General features: G+C 33.8%; 1 protein-coding gene across 1 annotated transcript; it reads right to left on the bottom strand.

Annotated features, from left to right (window-relative positions):
- Positions 1-19,764: 19,764 nt before the first annotated feature.
- LOC7475902 (protein DETOXIFICATION 55) lies at positions 19,765-21,992 on the bottom strand. The gene is made up of 2 exons (XM_002314338.4): positions 21,807-21,992; positions 19,765-21,696 (listed from the first exon to the last, which is right to left on the bottom strand). The coding sequence occupies exons 1-2, from the start codon at positions 21,849-21,851 to the stop codon at positions 20,242-20,244; spliced, it is 1,500 nt and encodes a 499-aa protein (XP_002314374.2). The 5' UTR covers positions 21,852-21,992; the 3' UTR covers positions 19,765-20,241.
- Between the last annotated feature and the right edge of the window lie 1,283 nt (positions 21,993-23,275).

The following is a 23,275-nucleotide window of genomic DNA, read 5'->3' as shown; positions in this document are numbered from 1 at the left end:
ATAGTGCAAGATAACCGACGGATTTCCAGACGGACATATTCCATCAGTATTTTACAGAGAGTTGAAAAATATTTGCTGGAAATGCCACAATCATCGACGTCTCTACAGACAAAAACAATCTGTCAGCATTTTACCGAGAGTTGCAAAATATTTACTACAAATGCCATAATCACCGACATTTATACCGACGGATACAGTCCGTCAACATTTGTTGGTGCAGTTCACAATTACCGATGGACTGTGTGAATTCCAAAGGGCAGGTATTAATGCATCTCTGACCGCGTGCACTTGCCGACGGACTGTGAAAATTCTGGAGGGTCATTTAAAATTTTTAGTGCGAAATTCAAAATTTACCAACAGACTTTTGAAAATTCACCGACAGAATAATTAAAAATAATATTATTTAAATAGTCTGTCGGTGATTTCTTCAGTAAAACTGCGCTATAAATCCCAGCGACCGCCCCTTTAGTTCATTTTTCCTCTACTTCGTTTCACAGTTCTCTCATTTTCATTTTTTTCTCTCTCATTTGCTTTAAAACTTTTGTTTTTTGCTTGTAATCTCTAGTTCTATCTTCAGTAAATTAAAAAGTATGTATTTTCATTTAATATGCTTAATGATTTAATTTTTTCTTTGTTTTAGTTATTGTTATTTTTGTTGTGTTTTTTGTTTTGGTGTATTTTTATAATGTAGATAAAGTCTTGAAATAAACACATTATTAAGGTAAGCATTTTTCATTCCTAAAGTTTATAGTTTTTTTTTTAATTTGTTCAATATATTTTATTGTTTGTATTGCCATAGTAATTGAATACTTTGTTGAATTTTAATTGTTATTGTTGAATTTACCTTGTAATTAGTAATTGAATATATAGGATTAAATTTAATTATTTTATCTCAATTTTACTCTGTTATTGCATGATATGTGTTTAATTATTTCCATTAATTTTAATTGTTATTTGTATAGATGTTAGGTTATATATAAGATTTTTGAATGTGGTCACTTGGTTTGCGGCTATTATCAATATTTGCAGGTTTGAAAACTTTGGGTAGTTTGCAGTATAGGGGAGGTGCTGTCGATTTTTTTTTAATAATTGAATTTAATTATGTAATTATTCGTATAAAATTATGTAAATGCGTAGAACGAAATCAACAACTCGTTGCTCGTATATGGTCGCAGCTAGTTCTTCTAGCAGTGAGGATGACATGTCCTTATGTGCCGATCAAGAATAGGCACCGGCGCAGACTCGCGATGCTGCCTTTTCCAATATGGTTTCACAGCGTAGAGGCGATGTGCCTTCATAACGGAATCAATTCACCTGCAAGTACGAGACACATTGGAAGGACGACCTTTCAATGTAAGTTTGTTTTGGTTTTATTTTTTTTAATAATTATAACATAATTTATGAACAACTAATCAATATTTCATTAATTTAATTTATTTTCAGGTTCACAAACATTGAGGCCACCCGAGTAATATCATCGGCGTTTAAATCATTGATGAAGATTCTATTATTTCAATGAAGTCAGGTTTCTAGACATTCTGAATGGTGACCTTATATCGATGCATCATTTTGAAGATTTCAGGTTGGTGTTAATTTCTAATTTCCAGCTTATTTTAATAAATTATTATTATAATTGTAAATAAATTATTATTATTATTATTTAAATAAATTATTTATACACAGCACAAATTCGAGTGGGACAACGCGCATGACAATATTGCGAGGAGGGTGTGGGAAAATTACGCGGCGACTAGGTAACATTGAAAACAATACGATATTATTTTTAATTAAAAAAATTTATGTTTAAAATATAATTTGTCACTATGGAAGTAGGTTGCGCGATTTTTTGTATGAATCCCAAAAAAAACTAAAAAATACGCGAGAGATAATGGTCTACAAGGCTTGAATGATGTGGCAGTTTGGAGGGATTTCAAACCGCCATACATCCCGGGGGATATATGACCGTAATATATTCAGCACGTGACGTCTGAGCGGTTCACACGACGCTCACAGTCCAGTGCCGACACCGGAACTAGCAAATTCATGGTTCGATGACCACGCACACCAGCGGCTTTGTTCCTTTTGCTGCATATGCGAAACGAATGGTAATATTAATTTAAATGAAATATATCATTAATTAATATGTTGTTACTTAATTAATTCTTTTTCTTACAGGCTACGTCTCTTGGACCTGAGCCGAGCCTAATGGAGCTGTTTGTAGAGATGCACGTGCGGAGTGAAGATCGCCAAAAAGGGGTGCAACAATTCATTGACAACCGCGCTCAATACTTCGTGGTATGTTCGCTCAACCATTTTATTTCGTAAGTTATTATTTTCTTGAATTGAATATGATGATTTCTTTTTTGATTTTCAGGAGACCTATAATAGCCGGTTGGGGGAGAGATATGAGGATGATCCTTCAACCCATCCGAATTTTGATCCGGATTTATGGATGGAGGTAGGATCGTTTGGTGAACCTGATAAAAATTGGGTGTACGGGTTGTCCAACACTACAGCCGAGAACTTGCGGGCGGCCAATAGTGTCTCAACCGTTGGGAGCTCCCAATGAGTATCGAGCACCCAATCTAATTAATTTGTGGCCTTGCAACAACAATACGATCAACTCTCGGCGGATTGTGAACAACTTTGCCAAATGGTCATGGACATTAGATCACAAATGGGTGATACATGTGCGCTTTTTTTTGGCCGTATGGTCCCGAGAACAACCATCCTCCTCCTCCTCCGCCATTGTTCTAGTTTAATATTTTTTTTGGAAACACATTAAATTTGTAATTAATATTTGGATGAATACTATTTAACTTTATTTTTATATTTTTGATGTTTAATATAATTTTCTTTGCATTATTGTTTTTTTTTAGTTTTAATTTATATAATTTTATATTATTTATTCTAAATATGTTTTTTAAAACACCATCGACGGATTTCTAGACAGAATTTTTTCCGTCGGTATTTTACAGAGAGTTGAAAAATACTTACTGGAAATGCCACAAACACCGACGTCTTTGTAGATGGAAATAGTCTGTCGATTTTTTATCGAGAGTTGAAAAATATTTATTGGAAATGCCACAAACACCGACGTCTCTACAAACGGAAACAGTCTGTCGATATTTTACCGAGAGTATAAAAATATTTACTTCATATGCCACCATCACCGATAAAATATTTCTGCTAGTATATTTCCAGCGGGAATTTATTTTTTGGCGCTCATTTTCTGTCTGTAAAACCATCGGTATTTTTTTTTTACCGATAGAATTAACGATAGAATGTGGAATTACCGACGAACGCTATGCCAACATATGTTTTCTGTCGGTGAATTGGTCGGTAAAAAATTACCGATGAAGTGGCAATCTTACACCAACGGATTAGGTCCGTCAGTAAAACTGTTAAATGTTGTAGTGCTCTAACTGTGAAGGTTTAAGAGCCTAGCACAATGATTTCCTTAAATTTGAGAGAGAGTAGCAAGCTTGAAAAAGAAAGAACCAAAAGGTAGCAACCATTTTTTGAACTTGGAAGGTATACAACATTCATTTAGCCTAGTAGATGATGTCAATGAGGCACATCTCTATCTTGTTCTTGCATGTTCTATGGTGTTTTTGAAATTTTTTGGCATTATATTGCTTTTAGCTTTAATTTTGATTAATGCACAAAATATCAATTTTTTCCTTGTTTAATCCTGCTTGGAGTTGTTTGTTAATGTTGCTGGATGTATATAATATGCTTGGATGTTTAGATTAAATAAAATAAAGTGATTTTAAAATCTGTTAGATATGACAAGGTTATTGATGCTTTTTCTGGTTTGTTATTGTATGTTCTTATTTCCTGAGCATGGTTTGGGTTTCAAGTGTTTAAACAGTAAGTTTTGAATTGAATTTGATGTTTTTGTTGGCTATAATTGGGGGCTGCAGTTATGGAAGGTGGTATACAATGCATGATTTTGATGATTTTATCATAATCTATTTTTGAGTTATTCCCCAAATTTATCTGATTTCTTTCCAAAATAAAAATATATGTTAAAAAATATAATAAAAATAATAGCAAGAAGGCTGGTGTTTTAGCAAAAGCAAGAAAAATTAAGCTATAATTTTAGACAAAATCAGGAGTTTAATTGTACCTTATTTTACCCGAAAATGAAGAGATAATGCATATTCAAGGTCAAATTAAATAATTATTGGACAAATCTACTTAAAAATTAAGCCTAATGACGTAATTACATTTTTAATAGGCCAATTTGATTTAATCATGGGTCTAATTAAAGTTTAATTATGTTTAAGAATTAATTTGGGTCCAATTGAAGGATTTAATTAGGTGTAAGGACTTAATTATACTCTAAATGGGTCAAATTAATTTTATTAGGGACTTAATTGGTGAAAATTAAGTTTGGGAGCCCAATTTGGGCTTAATTAAGAAGATTGGAATTTTAGGAGACCAAATTTAATTTTTACCAAGTCAATTGAATGAAATCAGGGGTAAACTTATAAAAAAATAAAACTTTTGGGATCAATTAAGGGCTATACTGAAGAAATTCATAGCCAAGGACCATTTTGGATAAGGCACCGAACTATGAAGACTCAATTGGCTGTAATCAGGGTGAAATTGAAGAACTTTGAAAGTTTGATGGTCAATTAGGGGTAAAATTGCATAAATTTGAGACCAAGGACCAAAATACAAAAGGCGTTGAAATATGAGGCTTAAATTGAAGTTATGCAGGGCTACAATTGCACAAAATTGAAAGTTTGAAATCAATCAGGGGTTTAATGAAGAATAAATCACAAATCAAAGGACAAAAATGAAATTGGCCAAAACAACGTTGTTTTTGTGTTAACTATTCGTTTTCTTCTCTAGAGAAGCTGCTCGAGTGACCTACTTTCTAGGGCATTTGACGTTTCGTTTCTTCACCAAATTGGACAAAACTTACACTGAAATGATCACCTAACGTCTCACTACACCCCAGTGTGGTCAGTTTTGACCAATTGACGCTATAGAGGTGGTGGAACTGCCCTAAAGTGGCGAACCCAACTAACCCCTCCTCTGCAACAAATCTGACAGCCTATAATGCTTACTTTGAACCAATAGTTGGGATTCTTCCGAGTCGATCCAAGGGCTAGGATTTGGAACAAGTGGAGACCAAACGCCCCTCTTCCACCTCCTATAAATAGATGAGGATTTCATGTCTTGAAAGGAGGAGAAAATCAGGTGCAAATATTAGAAAAAAAAAGTATTTCCCCCTTGATTTTCTGCCATTTTTTCTTTCCTTCTCTCTCTGCCGTTCCAACCACCCAACCGCCATTATCACCGACTGGCCAATCATCAGCTTCACCCCAAGTCACCAGCCGAACCACCAACCGACCAACTCATGTTAGGAAGAGCCCATTGCCAGTATCTCTCTCTCCTCTGCCAACTTCTTCTCTCTCTCTCTCTCTCTCTCTCTCTCTCTCAGCCAAAGGTTCCTCCCTCTTCCTCCCATTGCCAGCGCCAGTCGCCGTTCTAGCCGCCATCACCTCTGGTTTTTCCACCACCAACTCCTCCACAAGTCACTAGCACAACCATTAGTTGACTACCCTTCTTCAGGAGGAGCCACTACGAGCTTCTCTCTCCGTTGCAAACTCTTCTTCTTCCTTCACCAGTAGCGATACCAGCCACCATTCCCTCCATCGAAGCCTCCTGAGCCACTAATTGAACCTCCTCATCACAACTAGGCTTCCCCCATGTCAGGTAATCCCTCTCACCTCTCTCTTCTCCTTTGTCCTCGTTCAATAATCATGATTTCTGAGTTTGGACTAATTTTGATCCATTTCTTCGCACTAGAAACTTCATTGGACTTCATTAATCAATAATCTAGGGTTAGTTATCATCAATAATCATGATTTTTGAGTTTTAATCCTAGGGTTTTGTTTTTGTACCGAAACCTATTTTGATCAAATTGTGATTATTGGTTGATATCATTGATGTTTGATGCTTAATTATTGTTTTGTGATTGATTTCCAACATGCCTATATCTTTGGTTTGTTCATATCTAGTCTGAATCTTGATCCACATTGTTGGATTATTGGTTGATATCATTGATGTTTGATGCTTAATTATTGTTTTGTGATTGATTTCCAACATGCCTATATCTTTGGTTTGTTCATATCTAGTCTGAATCTTGATCCACATTGTTGGATTCTCGTTGAATGTTCTTCGTTTTTCTAGTCTTTAATCCATTTTGACCAAAATATTTTGGGTTTTTGTGTTGTTGCAAGTTTGATTTGTTTTTGGTTCTAGTTTAGGTTTTGGTTTTTTTTTTCGGGTCAAACTAGTGGTCATTGGTCTAGTTTATGGTCAAACTAAAGGTTTCGGGTTAACCCGATTGGGTCAAAGTCTGGTGAAATGGTTAAGGTCTTGTTTGACTTGCAATGTTTTTACTAAAGGTTTTTTTTGGTTTAAGGATATGTTTGGCAAACACCCCTTAGGCCTATTTTGACAATTTTATTTTAAGAAAAAATGATTTTTTTTCCAAACAAAGCCTAAATAAAAATAAAAAATAATTTTTTTTCCTTTTTTCCTTGCAAATGGCAAAAAATCCTAAAAATTATTTGAGCATTTTTTTTTTAAATCTAAAATACTTTGGCATGTTTTAAAAACGGTGTTTTATGGATATTACAACAAGTTTGTAAAATTCCAAAGGATTTTGTCCTATATTTCAAAAATATTAAACATTTATTTTTGGCAAGAAAATATTATTCACTTTTAATATAAGGATAAAAACCTAAAAAGGGTTAATATTCAAAATATTATTAGGAATAATGACTTATTACTCATTTTAATACAAGGGTGAAAAACCTGTATGAGGTTAATATCCAAAATGTTATTGGAAATAATACAACTCATTCATTTATTATACAATGATAAAAAAAAATCACAAGGAATTTTATCCAAAATATTATTTGGAATGATGTAATAGTAAAAAATTCCAAGTGTATCTTGAAAGAAACCTCAATGATAATTGAGGATATTTCAACATTCCATACCAAATTCTTGACCTAGAATACTAGGGTTTGTTCATCATAGCAAACCCGTCATAGTATGCTGATAGAAATAGAAACATCATAGACCATAGCAAACAAAGATAAAAAAACAATTCATCTTACCTCAAGTAAGGCGTACTAGGAGTGCCAATACATGTTCTTTATGCAATCAGTCCCTTGTCTAGAATCTCTAAAAGACCAGTTAGGGTTTTTAGTAACCATAATATTAGGTGGCGACTCCCAACCAACTAAGTACTCCCGAAAAGGGTCATCGTGAAGTCGAGCCCCCTAAAAAAGGGTACGATAATAGTGAAAAAAAGAAAAAGTTAACTGGGAGTTGACACAGTTGATTCACAGGTCAACTTGTGACCCAGTAAAAACTCAGTCAAAACAATCAACTTTTATTTTTTTTAAATGATGTTGTTTTGACCTATTTATTTTTTATTTTTTGATTGATTTGGGTTAAATTAAGCCAACTACTCCAACCCTTGATCTAGGTCAACTAGCTCGACCTGTAACCTAAACCTTATGTTGCGTTGGGTTTAGTAAGAGACAACTCTTATACTAGCGGTTGTCATGGTTGTGTTAAATAAATTATATATGATGATTGTCCCCGTATAGAGGAGGAGACAACTCCTATGTACCAATGCTAGCAACCATTTTGATTCATCTTTAGCCCATCAGAAACAGGAAAAGGGAAAAGAGAAAAGAGAAAAATGAAAGAACAGAGAAGCAAAAGGAGAGGGGACAAAAGACACTCATGAAACATTATAGGATAATATAATTTTAATGTTTAATACTTCTTTATAACCCACAATCACTTACATATGATTTTCCCGGTTCATATTCTTTCTAAAAAGCAAGATTCCTATGGTTTGATGTTTATATCTTCCTCCTTCACTCTATAATCTTACTCACTGTATTCTTTAACAGCTAAAATATCTTCAAATAATCTTCCTCCTTCACTTAGGAATTAGGCCCAATTGAATTTCAAAATCACATTAGAAAATGGTTGAAGTTAAGATTATTTATGTTTCAATCATCTCTCTTATAGTCAGGCAAACATCTACAAGGTCAGGTAAACCATTGTCTTGGAGTTAGCATGACCCATGAGCTGAAAAGTGGTTCAACTTTGGAGAGTGGCTCATGACAAAAGTCATCTACAGCTAACAAACCAACCCCAAGTTGGTTTAATTAAACTCTTAACTTCTACTAGACCATTAGCCTAGATTGATGTTAGTAGCATATATTGTTGTTGGGTTCGGTCCATCATAAAACTTGACTTGAGAAAAAAAAAAAGGGGGCATATTTAGTCATAATAAAATTACAATAGATCACTTGTTCGAATTTCACAAACTTTAGAGCTACTGGAAACTTACATGGTCGTTAATTTCAGGACCCATAGGATTAATCAAGGTGTATACAAGCTGGCCCGGACACCCATGTTAATCTAAAAAAAATATTACAATCTTTAAATGATGAGGCTATTGTAATAACATTTCTTATTTCTGGAATCATACTAATGTCACTTAATTTTGTACAAGTTGGTTTGAAGATATTTTTATTATAAAATAAAAAAAAAAACTCAATTTTATATTGTCTTGAAAATAAGCTACTTCATGATGTTTATTTTTTTCTTAAGAAAAATGGAATGGAAATATATTTTTTTAACTTTTTTTTTTTTAATGTTGAGTGTTATTAGGGCAGCAAATTCTATTACGACTATCACATTTAAATGACGAGAAACAATGTTATGACTTCATAATTGATAATAATATCATTTCAATACTGCTAGTTAGTGATCTGCACTCTGCAGCTGCTATGGGTCGGGGTTAAAACATTTTTGAACATAAAAATAACCTAGGTATTAATAATGTGTTTTCAAGGGGAAAACAAAAAAAAAAATGTAAAGTTAAAATTTGATGTATTTGTTTATTAAAATAGATTGAGAATTATATAAGTCTATAAATATCAATTTTTTATTTATTAAAATTATCTATAGATAAAAAATAGAAAACTAAGATATAGATGTAAAATATAAAACTTGATCTCGTGTTTCGAGGAATTCTTTAAAAATATTTTATTGAATTATATAGCAATTAATTTTTTATAAAAAGAATAATAATTGAAATTTCACTGAAATTAAATGATTTGCTAGTACAATTTCTCCTTTCCTGGTTTTCCATAAAGAAATATAACTCTTTTATTCTATGTTCTTCATTTAATAAAAATAAAAAAGCAATTGGAAAATACATAAAAAAATTGAATGGTTTGAAATAAGTTCAAATATGACCCCATTAAAACCTGATTTGATTTCAAGATTTTTTTTTCGTGGAAGGTGTCATTTTAACCTTTTTTTTATTGATATGTTGAAATGAAGATGTTTTGGATTGATTCAAATTAATTTGGATTAACCCGCTAGATCTAAGACTTGGGTCATAAACACCGATGGGAATAATAACTTTTTTTAAAAAAAGATATATTTTTTATTTAACTACATGAAAATAAAAATAAACATGCATAAGAAAACCGTTGAATAATTAAAAAAATCATCATGAAAGGTGTCGTATCCTTCACAGGAACGCGACGTCATGACGGCCCTTTCCAAATGGTTTCGAGAGGTTTTTGATTGGATAAGAAGTTACTATCTACTATTATGGTTACTAGGAATCTGAACTAGTTTTTAGAGATTTTAGGGAAGAGATTTGGCTGCGTAAATGAAAGGTACTGACACTTCTAATACCCCATATCTAAAATATCCTGTATTATTTTTTCTTTATTTATTATTGTTATAGTCTAATGATATTTTTATTTTTATTAGTATATTTATGACGATATTGTTACAATAAGTAAACCTAGATTTCTTACAAAATTGAAAATGTTTGTGAACTACCAACAATGAAAATATTTTTTTATGCCCCACCTACCCCACCCTACTAGAAATTAAGATTAATTAGGGCTACTTTTGAAGAAGAAGAAAAAACTTGATAATTCTCCATCATTTTTTGAGAAGTCTCCAGCATGATTATTATCTACTTAATTCTCCACCGAATAACTAGATTTTAATGAAGATGCAGTAGGACCATCCTCACATGCACATAATGCAATCAATACTTACTGGATTCCCCCTTTTCTTTTAGGGTTCCAACATCGATCTGCTTACTTAACCTCGAAATAATTTGTTAACAACCAAATGCCACTTGAGTGGCTGTAAAAGAAATAATAATAATAATAATAATAGAGGGCTGGGATTTGCCGACTACGTACCTAGCTAGCATACACATGGTGATGTTGTTTGTCCGCTTCACAATGATTATATATATATTAGTTTTTATCCGAGTATTTTTACACCTATTTAAAAGCAAAACTAGTATCGTTCAACGTTCGTGACTGTCTTTATCTAAGTACTTTTATATCCTTTAAAAGAACAAAACTAGTACCGTTTAAAGTTCGTGGCTACCTCTCTTTTATATATATATATATATATATATATATATATATATGAGTTTTTTCTAGACAATCTTAATAACACGTTTTTACATTAACTTGATTACTAGAATTTAAGAAATGTTCTTAAACATTAATCTTAAAATTTAAATTTAAAAAAACTAAAAAAGAAAACATACTGTTTTTTTTTAACTTTTTTTAATTAATAGATCAGCCTCACAAGGTTTTCTAAAAAAGTTGCATGAACCTATTCTCCACTAATTGTAAAGGGGGATGAAATAGTTTCCTCTATTTTTTTTTTATAATAATAATAATTATTATTATTATGTTTTCTTTTTGCATTGATTGGAATTAAGTCAATTTAGTTGGCAAGGCATGCAGTTACGTATCTATGTCAGTATTGATCATTTTTGTACTTCATGGGCCCCAGTTAAGGCAGCCTTAAATATGCACAATAAGTCATAAGCATCGTGCGATGCAACGAGGAGGTGTTTGATATTGATTTTAAATTTGGTTTTCGTTAAAATTTTAAATTAATTTTTTTAATGTTTTTGAATATTTTAATATTAAAAATAAATTTTATAAAATAAAAAATATTATTTTAATATATTTCTAAATAAAAAACATTTTAAAAAACAATTAAGATTAAATATGTAAGTTTGGGGTCCATTCGTTATCTTTTTGACGTAGGTGACATGTTTGTATTCTTAGCTAGGTAAGTACAAGATATGAACTTGCTTCAGCATGTTGCTTCTACAGATCAACCTCCTCTGCACTGGCCCTAGCAGTGTTAACTGTATGTTTTAATTTTTTAAAAAATTAAATTAAATTTATAGATTTTAATAAAATTTTATTAACAACCTGTAAGTGCTTTTTAATGTTATTAAAATACGAGTTGAGAGAAAATACCTTAAGAAATTATATGTGCACTAATAAAAAAATCTTTTCTTTATTTTTTTTTAATTTTCCTATTCTAATAAAAAACTGAAAAACATGTTCATTTGTTACAAATAAAAATAAATATTTTCAGTGAAACAATAAGATATATATATCAAGATGATAATTATTTTATTTTATTTTATTCAAATTAAAAATTATTATGGACATGTCAGATTTTCAACTCAATTTTTTTATATTATATTTATAATAAAAACTAAATTTATGACACCAAGTAAATATAAAAATGTAAAAACATTCTTTTAAATTACTAAAAATTGTATTGAATATATGTATAGCTGGTTTACTTTGACTTGAAAACCTGGAGAAATTGAGAAGATATTGTAGAAAATGGAACAATATATTACCTTTCGTTTATTTCCAGTTTTTCCTTTGCTTGTTTTGCTGGGGATTTCAGTAAAATAGTGTGAATTTTCTTAGTTCAATTAGAAACCAACATGCAAAGGTTATATTTCACTATCATAATTAATAGGTTTATTAAAATATAAAACTAATTCTATTTAACAAGCAAATAAAATCATGGTAGACTATAGTCAACCTCAATAAATTAAAACATGATCAATTAATGGTTGATTTCATTTAAATTAAATATTATAACTTTTTTTTAATAAACACTAAATTACAAACAAAATAAATATATAATAAAGATGTACTTAATTGTTGAAAAAATTTGTGGTCCATTATAATAAAGAAACATTACTATCAAAGATTCACACTTTGTCTTATTGCCTCTGACTTAACATAAATATTGATCTCAATACAATTAGCCACCTTAAAAGATTAGATTTTCAATCAAAGCCTATGAAGTATTCATTCAAAAACATTCTCAAGCTATCTATATGAAATACAAAATCTAAAGCTCTTGAGGATAAGAAAGAAACTAGAATAATAGAAAATGATAGGAAGTAATTAAAGGGTTGATAGTACTAATTTAAGATTGTTCTTATCGCTCTAATCTTTTACTTAACAACTACCTCAATCCTCTATTTATCTATGGTTTTTAAGACTAAAATTGGTGCATAATTGATGCAGCAAGAAGATACACAGAGGGATCCTCATGTTCACCCTCAAAGGTTCATCTAGAATCCACCAGAAATGAGAAAAGTTTGAAAGACTATATTGAATATTCTGGAATACAAAATTGTTCTTAAGACAACGTTTATATTGCCTATTTATTCTACTTGTAACTTGCATGCTTAATTATACTTGCTATTTAAATCTTGGCGTACAATACTCATGACCTTTTCATCTTCACTTTGCACCTATCAAGTTGTGCTTCAAATTCCTCCGCCAAACGTTCTGCATCAGACTCCTCCACTTAGGAAGAACTCGCCCCCGAGTTATCTTCAGAATAAAGAGCTTCATCTTCATGATACTCATACAAATCCGTAATATTAAAAGTGCTCGAAATTCCCATAGATGCAGGCAGGTCAATAACATAAGCATTATTATTGATCTTCCTCAAAATCTTATAAGGTCCATACTTACGCGGCTTCAGCTTGCTGTAGGTTCTAACAAGGAATCGCTCCTTTCTGACATACACCATCACATAGTCTCCTTCATTGAAAACTTTGGCACGCCTATGCTTGTCTGCAACAACTTTGTACATATCATTGGTTTTTTCCAGCTTATCTCGCACTTCTTATTTAACCTCCATAATGTTTTTAGCCATATGTTGAGAGCCTACGCTAACTCCATGAGCTTTGAGAAGTTTTACCAAGTCAACGATATGGTTAGGAACTGAAGTATAGACCACAGAGAAAGGAGACTTTCCTGTGGCACTATAAACTGCGTTATTGTAAGCAAACTCCACTTGCGGCAAGGCATTATCCCACTTCTTTGATTTATCAGCACAAAAACTTCGAACCATGTTGCCAAGCGTTCTATTAGTCACCTCCGTCTGGCCATCTATTTGTGGATGTGCTGTACTGCTACGCTTCAAGGTAGTACCGAGAAGCTTCTATAAAGTAATCCAGAAGTGACTCAGAAATTTGGTATCACGATCAGATGTAATAGTTTTGGGTACACCAAGCAAACGCACCACCTCCCTGAAAATTGTTTGGCTATGTGAGTAGCGTCAGAAGTCTTTCTACAAGCTATAAAGTGTGTCATCTTAGAGAACATGTCAACCACAACAAACACAGAATCGACCCCACTTTGGGTTCGAGGAGCCCCAACACAAAGTCCATGGACAAGTCTTGCCAAATATCTCTAGGAACCGGTAAAGGCATATAAAAACCAGTATTTTGTGCTCGACCCTTTGACACCTGACAAACATAATAGTTTCTCACAATTTTGCCAACGTCCTTCTTCAACCGAGGCTAAAAATAACGTTCCTTAACTCCTGCAATGGTTTTGTCTCTTCCTAAGTGTCCGCTCAAACCGCCTCCATGAATATCTCGAATAAGCTTCTCTCGTAAAGATGAGCTGGGAATGCATAACCTGTTTCCTTTAAACAAATGTCCATCTCTAATGTGGTAATCTGAAACAGGTTGATTCTGATCACACTTCACCCAAACTTTTTTGAAATCAAAATCAGCTTCATATAACTCCTTTAGAAATTCAAACCCCACAATCTCTTATGCTAAAGTAATCAACAAATCTGCTCTCCGACTCAAAGCATCAGCAACACAATTGAGAGATCCAGATTTATGCTTAATCACAAAAGGAAACTTTTGAAGGAAAGTTGCCCATCTTACATGCATTTTACTCACACTCTTCTGGCTATTGATGAACTTCAAGGCTTCATGATCAGTGTAAAGAAGGAATTCTCGTTGCACTAGATAATGCTTCCATTTCTTCAAAGCATGCACAATCGCATAAAATTCCTGATCATAAGTACTCTATTTTTTACGGGCTTCATTTAATCTTTCACTAAAGAATGCCACTGTTCTTTTTTCTTAAGACAACACAGCTCCCACCCCCATTCCACTTGCATCATATTCGACCTCAAATATCTTTTTGAAATTGGGAAGGGCTAAAACCAGTGCAGTGCTAAGCTTTTCTTTAATCAACACAAAGCTTTTATCTTGAGCCTCACCCCAATGAAATTTTCCTTGCTTGAGACATTCTGTAATAGGGGATGTAAGGGTTCTAAAGTTTCGTACAAAACGCCTGTAAAAAGTAACAAAGCCATGGAAACTACGTAACTCACTTATGGTCTTCGGAGTTGGCCATTCTTTGATTGCATGTACTTTGTCTTGATCCACATGAATTCCATCTTCACTAACAATATACCCTAAAAATTGCAGTTTATTTGTAAAGAATGTGCACTTCTTCAAATTAATATAAAGTTTATTCTCTTTCAAAACATCCAGAACCTGTCTTGAGTGCACCAAATGCTCTTCTTTGTTTTCACTGTAAATCAGAATATCATCAAATACACAACTACAAATGACCTAGTAAAAGGATGCAAAACCTGGTTCATGAGTCGCATGAAAATACGTGGTGCATTTGATAATCCGAATGGCATCACCAGCCATTCATACAAACCATCCTTGCTCTTAAATGTTGTCTTCCATTCGTCCCCTGGTTTAACTCAAATATGATGATAGCCACTGCGCAAATCAATTTTTGAAAACACCTTGGAACCCTCAAGGACATCCAACATATCCTCCAATCGCGGAATTGGAAATCTATATTTGATGTTGATTTTATTAATTTCTCTGCTGTCAATACACATACGCCAAGTGTTATCCTTTTTTGGCATTAGCAAGACAGGAATCACACAAGGACTCATACTCTCACGAATAAATCCTTTTTTCAGCAACTCTTCGATCTTCTCTTTCAAGATCGCATTTTCCTTCGGGACTCATCCGATAATGGGGTAGATTAGGCAGGCTTGCTCCAGGGACTAAATCAACCTAATATTGAATATCTCGCATAAGAGGAAGTTGTGCTGGAAAATCTTAAGAAACCAAATCTTCAAACTTGCTCAAAATTTCTTGCACTTTTTTTGGAATGTGACTTGTTACAGCATTTGTCACCATAAGCCCTTAAGTACAATTGGATACATGAATCCAACTTCTTTAATAATTTCTTCAAACTCATGGCTATTCCTGGAGATAGCTAGAAAGTATGAACTCCTAACTTGTGGTTTTTCTAATTTTTCAGATTGATCAACAGGAGCAAGTGCAATTTTACGAGAACCCCACTCAAAGATAAACACATTATCACGCCCTTTGTGGGTAGCATCAACATCAAACTGCCAAGGCCTTCCTAGTAATACATGGCTGGCATCCATATCAATTACATCACACCAAATCTCATGTTTGTAATGCTTACCGATAGAAAGAGAAACCTTGCATGCTTCTGTCACCTTTACCGATGGTCCTTTCTTCACCCAACCTAACCTATAAGGATTCATATACTTCTCTGTTGGAAGTTTTAAATAATCAACCAGCTTTTGTGACACAAAATTCTCACAGTTGCCACCGTTTACAATCAATGTACACACCTTGTTGTTAACTAAACATAAGGAGCAAAATATATGATTCCTCTACACCATGCTGAGCACTTCGTCTTCTTCAATAATAATACGATTCATCATCAAATTTACAACCTCATAATTATCTTCATATGCAAACTTAGCCCCATCATAATCATCATCATAATTTCCACTATGATCATCAGCTTCTTCGGTTCCTTCTACAAGGTTCGCTTGCTTCCGCTTTGAACAATTATTGGATCGGTGGCCAGGCTGGAAACACCTATAGCAGACATCACCAGTTGATCTAGCGTACGAACCATGGTTTGGTCTTTGATTTTGATTCTGATTTATGTCAGTGTTCTGGCTACTCTCTCCTATGTAATTCTGCCCTTTATAATTATTTCTTTAGGTCGGCTGAATCTCTTTCTTCTCCTTATTAGGAACATAAGAATCTGCTGCTTTTCTCGGGTAATTATTGTTATTGCCATATTTCGATTTCTTCTCCTTTTGTTTATGTTTTTTCAGTTCTTTCTCTAACTGTTGTGCTTTTATAGACATATTTTGAGCCTCATGGACATCCCAGAAAACTTGGAACCTAATTCTATCATGTATTGACGATGTCAATCCATTGACATATCTAGATACTGTCTGCCCCTGAGTCTCATTTAATGAATTTCTCTCTGCCAATCGTAGGAACTCGTCAGTATAATCCTCCATTGCCCTGCTTCCCTGGGTACAATTATGGTAGAGGCGATAGAGATGCTACTCATAATCTACTGGAAGGAAATGGTCCATCATCAACTGTTTCATCCTACGCAATGTCCTGACTGGTTGTTTGGCCTGCTTCTGTCGTGACTTCTGCAAATTATCCCACCATACAGTTGCACTTCCCTTCAAGCGAAAAGCCGTTATCTTAGTCATCTTCTCCTCTGGTACCAACATAATCTCAAAAAATCTCTCTACCTCCACAAGCCAATCTAAAAATCCTTCAATGGATAGATGGCCATTAAAATAAGGGATGTCGGCATTCATCCGATAATCTTCAATGGGTTGTTGATTATTTAAATTAGCAATAAATGGGTTTTCAGGATGTTCCATCTCCTCCTCAGAATTCAATTCAATCTCCTCCCATTGACGACGACCATCGCGGTTGCCTCTGCTACCACCACATCGGTTATCTTGATCGTTGTTGTTGTTGTTTCCTATGTTGAGAAGCAATTGTCGAATCTCTTCAATGCTCGTAGTAAAAGCGTCAAATTCTCTCCTGGAAACTGGTTACCCACCAGGATGGGGCCTATCATTGTTCGGGTCATTCACCATCGAGCCAAGACAAACCTGCTCTGATACCAATTAACGCAACAAAAAGATACACAGAGGGATCCTCACGTTCACCCTCAAAGGTTCATCTGGAATCCACCAGAAATGAGAAAAGTCTGAAAGACTATATTGAATATTCTGGAATACAAAATTGATTTCTTAAGGCAACGCTTACATTGCCTATTTATTCTACTTGTAACTTGTATGATTAATTATACTTGCTATTTAAATCTTGGCGTACAATACTCATGACCTTTTCGTCTTCACTTTGCACCTATCAAGTTGTGCTTCAAATTGCTCTTATCGCTCTAATCTCTTACTTAACAACTCCCTCAATCCTTTATTTATCTATGGTTTTTAAGACTAAAATTGCTGCATAATTAATTTTGTTAATTACTAGAATTAGTTCATGTTATTTTAACTTTTAAAAACCTACCCTTAAAATAATATAAAACCTAATAGTTTTTTCTTAAAAAACCAAATGATTTCTCCTTTAAAAAATATTCAGGTAGAGGAAGTTTACTAATCAAACATGCTATTCACGAAACTGGATTGATAAAAAAATAATTTTACAATTAACACATACATGAGAATGAATCTAGCTCGCACGTGTAATTTAAATCGAAAGCTTATATAGCCTAGAGTTTTTACCTTCTAAAAACTTTGCTACTCTATGAGCATAATTTTCAATTTCACTATATAAATCACTTGAAATGTTTGTAATATTTGAATGTTAGATATTATATTTTATGTTATAAATTTTTTGTTAAGTAAAAGTTTTCTAAGATTAGTTTTTTATTTACCTATAAATTATTTTAGATGCGTCAATGTTTGGTATTTTAGTAGGAAGAAAACTTTTGAACAAAGCCTTAAGATAAAATGTAGGTGAATTTCACGTCTAATCTGGCTTTTAAAAGTCCATTAACCATGTTTGAAACCATTTTTCCAACATCTTTAATTTTTAGAAACTTTTCGTTAAAGCTTGTTTGCTTTAATCCAACACCGTACCCTATTCCAACTATCTTGTTCAAGAGTCAAATTAGCATTTTCTCGATTGTTCCCTAATTAATTCAAGCTCTCATTTTCAATTTTGCTGATATTTCTATCCAAACTATGCTATACTTTTAGCCGGCCTATCTAGCTACACAGAAGTTCATACTTTTCAGCCAACAACCTTTTTTTTTAAAAAAAAAAACAATAAATAAGAACACCAACTTTCTTAAGGTATTTAGCAGGATTTTACTTGGATTAATGAAGAAGTGATCGAAGTTAGTCTTCTGTGATTATATATTCGGACCGACAAATCCAACTACGAAGGTTGTCCTTCGGTCATCATTCGCGTCAAAATTATAATATTCCATGCAATTTTATTAGCAGAAATATTAGACCAAGGCAAAGAGTCAAAATGTTGAAAAAAGAGAAAACGGGACAGATTAATTAGAGAGGGAAAGCAAAAGCGAAGACAAAATCCCGTTCAACAATTCTCAAGCTAATCTAATTAAGAGTTCCATTGGTTAATTGGGTTTTTGAACACAAGAGATGCATTCAAAGACATTAGTTTAGAGTGGAAAAAAGGAGCATAAAAACGGATGGAAATTCAAAACAAGGATCCAATGAGTTTTAAATACCTTCTAAATTCAAACCTTTTTTCAAGAAATTACAGGGCGGATTTCAGAATCTTTGCAATATTTCCTTGCAATATTTGTCTCCATTTTGATATCTTGTACGAAGACCGAGCCAGTACAGCTTGCTGGACCAATTACAAATCAACCATGGGACATACGGGTGATTTATCATCTGATCATAGGCTGGGCTGCTATGATAATCCAACTTCAATCTGAAAAGTAAATCGCACTCGATAATGATGTTCAAGTACCTTTTTTGACAGCCATTGATAACGAAATTCCACCAATATAAGGTGGTCGCATGTGCCTGGCACATGATCCATTTGCTTTCTTTAAGCATGTGTGTGTTTGTGTGTTTATATATATTGATGGCCATGGCTGTCCAATCATGCACATGTTTGCACATGAGTACAAGCTAAGTTTTAGTGAAATTAGAACCTTTGCCATCAGTCGATGGCCTAAATGATTGAAGACATTTCTATCAATTTTATGTCTAGATATGTCTATCGAGAGCACACTGGTTATGATCATATCTATTTGCAAACTATTGGAAAAGATGTTTATTGGTTTATATGTACTTTTTTTTTTGGTATGCATATATTTCCATTTAATTGATAATGCATTTGATATTTTTTACAATTTAAAAGGCAAATTAATAGATTTCATTGTTTTTTTTTATTATGTTTAATATATGATCATGTAGGAGCTGCAACTCTAACTTTATTATAGTGCATTTTAATTAATTAATCTAGATATTCTTATAATTAATGACTTAAACGAAGCTGTGCTGTATAATATCCAAGAGATTAAGATCCAGGTACGTAGCTGTCTAAGCCAAAACCCTCCCACAGTTTAACTTATTAAGGTGACTGTCTCATGATAAGATATTTCAGTAGTAGCAAGTATAAAATGGTCAATAGCCCCTCCATAAAACAAAATAGAGCAAGTACGTAGCTAGCTAGAAGGCACACAATATTAAAGACATAGGATTCCTCAGGTCATGCAAGTCCTAAATTGCTTACAGAAATACTGACAACAAAAGGCTAGCGATTACAATAGTAGCGGCAAGCAAGCCAATTGAAAAGAAAAGAAAAGAAAAGAACAAATGGGTTTTACAACAAGAGGGGGGTGGGGAGGAGCTATTCTATATATAAAAAACCGCAAGAGCCCACCTTCTAGCACTAAGAATATAGTAGTGTGTGTGTATATATATATACACGTAAGAAGGTCATTGGTACGTAGGGACAAAAATTAGAAAAGACAAAGCTAAGCAGAGGAAACAAGTACAGTAGAATTGCTAGAATAATGGATGGAGTTGCAATAATGAAGATGAAAAGTGTTATTTGAACCCTTTTTTTTTCTAGTCCTGTTAATATTGCCGCACTTCTTTTTGTTCGTGTTCCTTCGATCGGCCAAAATGCCTCCATCTTTTTCTCGCTCTTCACCCGAAACTTAGCCCTTCTCCTTCTTCACATTTGGCTATATGGTCTGCATGTTCATGTGCCAAGGCACCAGTCTTGCCAACCAGTTCTTTGGCCTTTAAAGATTCTCTATCCCAATCTGTCTTGTATACTACTGTTAAAATTGAGACCACACATACAACTTGAGCCGCTAGAAGACCATAACATAGACCCACAAACCCTAGTTTCCAAACAAAGGCTAGGCCTATGGCCACAGGTGCACCCACCATGTAAAAGGAGTAAAAGTTAATCCCTGCCCCGATGCCGGGCCTAGCACTCCCTCTTAAAATTCCACAGCTTGTCGTTTGTGGACAATTTGCAAGCTCACATAATCCAATTATGGGCAGTACAACCATAGTTAGCTCGAGAACCTCATCATCTTTTGTAAAAACTTTCCCCCATGCTTCTCTCCCTAGGATGGTCCATAGCAAACCAAGCAATGAGCTTAATAAGGCTAAGCCTATTGCAACCACCGTGGCCAAACGAGCTTTCTGTGGCCTGCCTGCTCCAAGCTCGTTGCCCACCCGAGTCGACACCGATGCACTCAGTGATGTTGGCAACGTGTACATTAGGGATGTGGTCTGAATTATAATAGCTGATGTTGCTAGAGCGGCTTGAGGGTTGTGCAAGTAACCAGCTAGAATTGTCATGAACTCATACCACCACCACTCTAAACAAACAGCTATGCAACTTGGGATGGCAAGCCGGAGTAGGATTCCCCATTCCTTTCTTAGTGAAGTAGAAGGAGATGATAGAAATGGTTGTTGTCTAATTAGGGGTGTGGACGAGGGCTCCTCCTCAGTGGCCCGACTGAATAAATACATGTAGCATACGAGGAACAAGAGGGTGTTGAAATTAGTGATAAAAGTAGAAATTGCAATTCCAGGGACTCCAAGACAAAGAGTGAAGGCTAGAAATATGGTGACAGGAACATGCAGAACAACGGAGACCAGGGTGCACCACATTAACGGCCATGTAGTTCCTTTACTGCGCAAGTAAATTCGTAGAGGGTGCAGGAGGCTATTAGCAATAAGATCAGGAATGGAAAATCGACAGTATAAACTTGCGATTCTGGTTATGTCAGGATCTTGATGGAGGCTAAGCAAGAGGGGTTCAAGATTGACCCATAACAAGCCAATAGGTATTGAAGCAAGTAGTAACATAAGAATTGTTCTTCTTAGAGTATGAGATGCTACTAATAGATTTCTCGAACCAAATGCTTGACTACATAGAGGCTCCATCCCCATCGCTAGGCCGGAAAGAACTGAGTAGCCACTGATGTTGGTGAATCCAATAGCTAAGGCACCTCCTGCGAGCTCCAAGCTTCCTAGTCTTCCCATGCAGACTACTAAGATCATGTTTTTGAGATACCCCACCAAGCTCAAAGCTGCTATAGGGAAGCCTATGTCTGTCATTCTTTTTAGCTCCTCCACCACCTAATGGAAAGAAGAAGGATAAACAAAATAACAAGTGCTGGCGTCAGTATGCTTATTAAGAAATCAAGGAGAAGATTTTCTGGTTGTGCTTAATTGAGATTAATTTCTACCTCTGGCATTGTTGGGTACTTGTGGGATTTCTCTTCTGTAACCATTTTTGCTACTTTTTGCCAGTATCCTTTTCTTGTTCCCTTGAGAAAGAGAGAGAGAGAGAGAGAGAGAGAGAGAGAGAGGTCAAAGTAAGTGTTTTTATGCTTCAAGAGGGAGCTTTATAGCTTATATGGTAGGAGGGGTCGTAGTGGGGTTCTCAGACGTTGTTTTTATATATGTTTGTATGACAGTGCTAGCTCTTCTGCTCCTTAAAGCTCACATGCTACAGTATCAATAATAAAAATAAAAATTATGATCAAATAACTATCTCAAGTACCAAATTCATCATAAGTTTTGAAGTTCGATCATTTTTCTCAAAAGTTTAAGATTTCAAATAAAAAAAATTAAATTAAAAACCTAGCCAGAGTGGTGTGTTCAATTATAAAAATGATGTATAAATTAAAAGGATCACATAAAGTAAATCGAGTGATATATATTCATACGTGTAAAGCAATGGTAACAATGCCTCTTCAAATCACGAAATTTGTCACTTTCCGAAACAAAACCGAACATATCTACTTCCTCTCTAAAATCAACATGTAAAATGTGACTATAACCATCAACGATTGTTACAGTTAACTAATTTTCTTAACAAAAATAATCTGGTAATTAATTTTTATTATAATTAATATTATTTGTCACTTTATAGATGTCAATGTTAGTGAATCACTAGGGTTTACTAATCGGGATTGATTTGACCATCATAACAAGGATGAGGTACAACCATGTTTATTATTCTGTTTTTTTTTTTTGATAACCTGTGGTGTCCGGGCCGTTTACGTACACCATAACTAATCTCAGGACCCATTGAACACCCTGCAAGCCCAGTAGGTAGGTAAGACATCGTGTTCATTATTCTTAATTTTGTTAGAAATTGATGATGAAGTGGATAAAAATTAAGTTATCAAGGTTTAAGGTTACAAACATAATCAATAGACAAATAATTAAATAAAATTATGATATGTTATAGAATAATATAAATTATATATTGGGACCTCACTTAATAACTTAAACTTTTAGGTTGAATTGATTTTTTAATATGGTATCAGAGCCTTGATGATTAAGCGGTCACGAGTTCGAATCTCACTATCTCTATTTATTTGATAAAAATTAAGCACAAGGCAGTGTAGACCTGTGCAGGAGATGTGTTAGAAAATAATACAAATCATATATTGATCAGATCTTATTTAACAACTTAAACTTTTAGGTTGAATTAATTCAAAACCAATCTATCTATAAGAACTCAAAGCTAAGTCAGAAAAATAATTTAAATATAAAATTAACATGAAAAATAATTAAAATAACAAAATAAAACTTAATTTAAAGGTGTTTTTGGATATTGATTGATTACAATTAGCTGATTCCTTTTTAGAAATGAATATGTATAATTATCTCGACAAAAGTTAAACTAATTCCAACATTTAAATCT

This window comes from Populus trichocarpa, chromosome 10 (genome assembly GCF_000002775.5).
Source record: "Populus trichocarpa isolate Nisqually-1 chromosome 10, P.trichocarpa_v4.1, whole genome shotgun sequence".
Taxonomy (NCBI): Eukaryota; Viridiplantae; Streptophyta; class Magnoliopsida; order Malpighiales; family Salicaceae; genus Populus; species Populus trichocarpa.
The sequence above is the reverse complement of the archived record's forward strand: the minus strand, read 5'-3'. Positions and strand labels throughout refer to the sequence as shown.

Coding starts and splice junctions, on each gene's coding strand:
- LOC7475902 (XM_002314338.4), bottom strand. CDS start 21,851: ATGGTTACAGAAGAGAAATCCCACAAGTACCCAACAATGCCAGAG. Junction 21,697..21,806: donor AGTACCCAACAATGCCAGAG/GTAGAAATTAAT, acceptor TCTTTCCATTAG/GTGGTGGAGGAGCTAAAAAG.